We start from the raw sequence: 6,016 nt of genomic DNA, 5'->3' as shown, positions 1-6,016 counted from the left end.
TAATAAAATAACTTTGGTAAAAGTTAAAGTCTCCTCTAAAAATATTACTTGAGTAGAAGTCTTAAAGTATCTGATTTATTTTGTACTTATCAAAAGTAAATTTCTGACAAAAGTGTACTTAAGTATTAAAAATAAAAGTATTGAGTAAAAATGAGAGGTTAGATTTTTCAAATACATTTTTTAAAGTAATGCAGCTGTGATGGGTTGTGTACAAACTAACATGTGTCAGAATGGTAAATACTTATACTTCTCATCCAACCACAATTAAATTCAAAGGCACAGTTTATCGGGATATAATTTTTTTAACAGAATGAAATAGGAGTAGTGACTTTCTACTTCTTACTTTTTTAAAAAAATGTAGGGAGTAGAAAGTACAGATAATTGTGTAAAAATGTAAGGAGTAGAAGTAAAAAGTAGACTGAAAAAAATTACTCAAGTAAAGTACAAATAGCCATATGTTCTACTTAAGTACAGTAACAAAGTATTTGTACTTAGTTACTTTACAACTCTGTTTACAACGTTTCACAAGTTGTAAAGTGTACTGCCACATGTCCTTTTGGAGAATACAACAATGTAAGTGTCAAGTATAAATGCCTACTCTGCTATTGAGGGTGCGCAACACACAAAGCACTAGTATAACCTAGCCTTGAGTAGGGCRTACACATTGGGACAGCCTAAGGCCAGAGCCGGCACTTGGCATAAGTGAACTAGGCGGTCGCCTAGAGCGCCATCTGCTGGAGGGGGCGCCAAACTGCAGAAGAAAAAAAGTAATTGTTTGTAATCCCTGGTTGTAACTCTGCTCAGTGCCCCTTTCAATTTGCTTTGTCTTAAAAAAAAACTATAATGAAGTATTACAGGAAAAATAAACTACCCTACCCATAAAACATCCACCCCACCACAATGCAGCAAATGCCCCCACCCTCTCTCTCATTTGACTGACAGGTTGGATGTTGGCTATTTAATGTTATTTATTGTTTTTTTTTTAATCATCTTACAGGCTCTGACATGTTAGATACATTTGAAAATGAGGTTTTGAAAAACTCCGAAAGACTTGAAAAAAAAATCCATGAGATTGCCCTATACGTCCGTGCACCTGCAAAATGACATAAAATCCTTGTAAACTTACGGACAATCTGTACAAGTTGACACTTATGTTGTTATTTATTTGCTTTCTGGGAAAGCAAAAAATCTAAGTTTACCATAGTACCTTTCACTGTCAAACTTGTTTTTAGGGGTTCAAATTAGGGTGGGTGGGACATAGTTCGGGGGCTTGCACTTCAACTCGCCTAGGGCATCAAAATGGCTAGAGCCAGCACTGTTAGTGGCCCACAAAAGCTGCCTACATCGGCTGCAACCCCATGAATTGAGACACAGCCRTAGACTCTTTCCTAATACGAAAATCCCAAAATCTCCTGGCTTGGCGGAGAACAACRCTTTTTCAGTACCCCAATATTATTGCTTGGAAACAGGAGAATAAAATAAGTATTCTTTTTGAAGCCATGATTCACAAAGACACACAATGGAACTTAAAGATTTTATTTCCCCCTCGTCAGCTATGAGGTCCAGTTTGTGAATTCTGTGAGGGAGCAGAGGGTCCCTGGCAGTGCCTGGTCCTTCCGTCTCACTGGGAGTTTGAGGTTGCCGCTGGAGGACGTGATTGGCTGACTTGTGTGTGTGTTTGTGTGTGTGTGGAAGAACCGAGCTGCTCTCAGTCGGCAGAGAGCAGTGCAGCTGGAGAGCAGCTCTCTCTACGACACCCGCAGCCTCCAGCTCCAAGGAAAGACGCGACGACTAAAAAGGGCGTCTTTTTTTCTTTTTTTTCTTTTATTATTCTTTTGTTCATTTTATTTTAACGTTTACTATTTATTCATTCGCCCTCAAAACACAAGATGTGACTCGTCCGAGCCCAGCTGTATTCATGTGTGTGAACAGAGCCCGGAGGAGCGAGTGCGCACAGACGAGAAGAAGAAGAAGAAGAAGAGCTGCTCGAGCGAATGGAACTTATTGTTGTGCGTTTGTTTGGACTATGAGCCACTTTGGGTCCACTTCGTCTCTGTCCGTCGACCCTTGAACTGTGGGATTTATTATCCGACCACTTTCGAAGGAGGAGGATTCTGCTGTAGACCCCAGCGCGAAGCTTTTCTCTCTCCTTTTTTTTTTTCTCTCCTCCACAGAGTCGGGATTTAAATAGTCAGTTGGTGGAGCCCCGGAGAGGCGAAGAGGGAAAGAAAAGAAATTCATGTGGCCGTTCTCTCTATAGCCAAAAACACGTACATATTTTGGAGGGGGGGATTGAATAATGAGCAAGGAAAGACCCAAGAGGAATATCATTCAGAAGAGATACGTAAGTAAAATGCGCACAAAACGCAGTCGGCTCTATTCAAGTTTGCCTCGGCGAGAAAAGAAAAAAGCTTAACTTTTCATCTCCGGGTTTTTGAAGGTTAACATCCGCCAGCTTCCTTAATATTTGAGCCTATTATCCTTTAAAATGCATCGGCTACGAGTTGTGTTACGGTGTGAGCGAGAATATGTTTGAATTGTAAAGAAATGGCTGTTTGTTTAGACGATTCTTCGACATCAGACATGTTCGAGGCGGTTCGCTTCGGAGGTGAACGCTCTTTTTTTGTTGTCGTTTCGCCTGTTTTGGAGAGGATGCACCGACCGTGCCTCTGTTGTGATGTGGGGGCTTTAAAATGTGGGGTTTAAATGAGCCGATTTGACGAAGCGGGAGGTTTTTTTTCTTTTCTTTTAGGTTTTGTTTGTTCGCCCCTCGTTTTCAGGCTGTTKTGTTGAAGACGGAGGCTTGTCGGCCATGGCAGCTCGGGCTTCATTTCGGCTCCCATTTCGTCCCATGCTGAGCGTTTCATCAGCTTTTTTTTTTTTTAAAGCTAAGCTCTTAAAGAAGAGGTTAAACAACTCAAAGCATTATGACTTTTTTTTAAAGCGTGTAAATAGCTCGTGTCTCGSTTTGAAGTGAAGCTCCACCTCGACACGTTTCGCCGCGGCTCTTTAAATATTTTTTTTAGCTACTCCATGAAGCAGGAAAAAAGGAGGCTCAGGCGGTTCTTTCGTCAATTCAATGAATTTCAGCTGTGTGGGGTTGGCTTAAAACGCGCTTTCCTTTGCTGTTAATCCACCTGGAAGACGCGACGTGTGTCAGGTTTTGCAGAAATGTTCTGTGACCTCTGAAGGAAGCAGATACGTTGCAGCAGCTCGCCTTCATTTTTGCAGCTTAGCCTCCACCATCCTTTAGGAAAAGGGGGGTCATCACCTGAATTAGCATTAAACCGCACCGATTCTAGGCCTATATGCATGTGAACGGCGTGTTCCCTAAATGACCCAGTCCTTTTTTCGTTTTCTTTTTCTTTTTTTTTTTAAACAGGCTGTGTAGTCGCATTGCAGAGGCTTATGTTATGTATGAAGCGACCATTTTTTTTTTTTTTTTTTTTTTTTTTTTTTTTTTTTCAGAGGAAGAGACCAAGCCTGGGCTGTGAACATTTCCACCAAGTGTTTGCTTTTAAAGCTCCTGTTGGATGAAAATATATGTCCACCTTCATTACAAAGGCAAAAGCAATTCATCTCATAAAGCCTGACTGGTTGARCATATGAGCTACCACCATCTTCTCTCTCTCTCTCTTTCCCCCTCTGTCTTTGAAACAGGCCGGACCCCTGGGGGCCCCTCACTGACTGGAGATTTGTTTTTTAAAGTTTTGTTACACTTCTTTTGATGTGCAGATTGTTGCTGTGAATATTCGCCCCCCACCAAACGATACATTACTGTTTAACTCTGCATCTGAAGTTAACAGAGCAAAGCTGCAAAACACCATGTGGAGAGGCTCCCAACAACTCCTGCAGGCCATTTGCTTTAAGAATTTAACAATAAAACAAAAGCAATTACAGCAAAAAAATCTTATGAAAGTAGGCAACAGGTTTGCATTTGTAATTCTTACAGAATACATATTTAAATCCCCTTTTTTTTAGCCTGTAAATACATTTCGTTCTATACTTGGAGTTTCTAGGAGTGCAGAAAATCAGATTTTAGTCTCTCGCGGTGCTGCATAGATATATTTACATTCTGTTTGAGTCATATCTTTTAACCCGTTTAGTTTGATATATTTTGTATGATATTTTCTGAGCTTTTACGCCAAAGTATTTGCGACAGAACAACTTTATTTGGTAGTTCCCTCGCAAATATTTTGACGTTATATTAATTTGATAATAAGTTTCAGTATAGCTATATAGTCATAAACCCCTCCATCAAGTTACTATCAAATGGACCGGTCTGGAAGCTGGAGGGGTTGCAGGGCATGTAGCGCCTTGTTTGGATTCAAAGAGACAGCCTCAAATTGAGTTGATCTGAGACACCTCAGAAAAGGGGTGAAAGAGGGGCTTGTGGAGTTACAGTAAGGATGAGTTCTATTTTATATATACCCCAACTGAGCGATTTAAATGTAAAAAAAAAATAAAAGCAGGATATGTTTCCTTTTAAAGGTTTATGTGGTAAAAGGAAGTGTGACGTGACGTTTTTCCTCATGTTTTTAATTTKCTATAAATAACACAGAAAAAGTGGCACCAAATGCTTTAAATTTGTCACTTTTATCTCTTTAGGAAGTGGCTTAAAATTCTACATCTGCATGACCTCTCATGGCCAACAGATGTTCTTTTCTCTGTTCTTTTCAGCACATCAGTGTCAGTAGCACGATGTGCTGATGGATCGACCTTTATTTGAAAAAAGCAGCACAATGTGACTCAAGTCAAAGGAGACAGATGTTTTGAAAAACATCAGCTTTGACTCGATGTATTAAACCATGAGATATATTTTGCTGGCCGTGACMGAGTAGTTTCAGTTACATTAGTGGTGTTTAACCATAATTTCCTGCTGCTCGTTGCTACGTGTAAGTCTAATGAATGGAAGAAACCGGGACCTGTGGGGGGGTGGAACCATGATTCACTTCAACCAGAACTGCCTGGCCAGCGTTGAGACAGTTTTCTAAAACTCGAAAAATGGTGAAACTGCGTGCCAAACCGCAGGAGGCCCTCATCCGTCATGTGTCTGTGTGTCGCATCTGTCACGTGTTTCTGGCAGCTGTGGTTGATGCATAATGTCTGGCCCAGACCAAAGTAATCAAAAGCTCAAAACGTGCATTTTTTTACGACGACGACGGGGAAGTCAACCCCCCCCCCCCCTCTGATATTAAAATAGCCGCACACATCCGATAACGACTTGGGTTGAAAATCTATTGCACTTCGAGTGTGTCACACAAAAAGAGGAAACAAAAATAGAGCGCAAGGGCAAGAGTGGTGGGTGAGGAGACCCACGCTCTCTCCCACCACCTCCTCTCCTTGTTTCCTTCAAAATAAACACAAAACATGTATTTTTATAACAAGGGGAGGGAGCGTGGGGGATTCCAGCTCTTCAAGTCCCCCCTCCAGGCTTTGAGGGGAGGACTCATGGCCCTTACTGATCCCCCCCACCCCCCTTCTACCTCCCCCTAATTAGCGTAAGACAATTATACATGCTTGGCTTAACCATTTCCCCAGAAACACGAGTGTGAGTTCTTACCCCTTAACCCCCACCCTGCGCACCTAACAAACACTCGCTGCTAGCGAATGATATTAAAATTTACTAGTCATTAAATAGCTGAAATATAGGGGGATATCTTCTAATAAAAAAGTTAGGGTTTTTTTTTTTTAAAGGAAATGCCTCGTCAACCTTTTCCTCAAAGGGTTGCTGATGTGTGTTCCATTGTCCCAAATTTCTGTTTCGGTTAGCGTTGAGCCGTGTGGTTTAGGGAAAGAGGACTTGAGCAACAAACAAGGTATCAAGAACGAACGTGTGCCAGTGTTCTGTCTGAAATACTGTGACACAAACTGTGTGTTTGTTTTGTGTGTGTGTGTGTGTGTGTGTGTGTGTGTGTGTGTGTGTGTGTGTGTGTGTGTGTGTGTGTTGGAGGGGCTGTTGAAAAATAAATTGTGTTTGTGATCCCAGCGTGTCCCTAAACAATACAGAGGGAGT

At 41.4% G+C, this 6,016-nt stretch overlaps 1 protein-coding gene across 1 annotated transcript in view; it reads left to right on the top strand.

Annotated features, from left to right (window-relative positions):
* Positions 1 to 1,826: 1,826 nt before the first annotated feature.
* The window catches only part of jarid2b (jumonji and AT-rich interaction domain containing 2b), a gene marked incomplete at its 5' end in the record, with an annotated part of 99,097 nt that continues 94,907 nt past the window's right edge, over positions 1,827 to 6,016 (top strand). Inside the window, 1 exon segment of the mRNA XM_014005876.1 lies at positions 1,827 to 2,344. Within this exon segment, the coding sequence (XP_013861330.1) occupies positions 2,300 to 2,344 (45 nt within the window).

The sequence above is a fragment of the Austrofundulus limnaeus genome, unplaced genomic scaffold, assembly GCF_001266775.1.
Source record: "Austrofundulus limnaeus strain Quisiro unplaced genomic scaffold, Austrofundulus_limnaeus-1.0 Scaffold32, whole genome shotgun sequence".
NCBI lineage: Eukaryota > Metazoa > Chordata > Actinopteri > Cyprinodontiformes > Rivulidae > Austrofundulus > Austrofundulus limnaeus.
The sequence above is the reverse complement of the archived record's forward strand: the minus strand, read 5'-3'. Positions and strand labels throughout refer to the sequence as shown.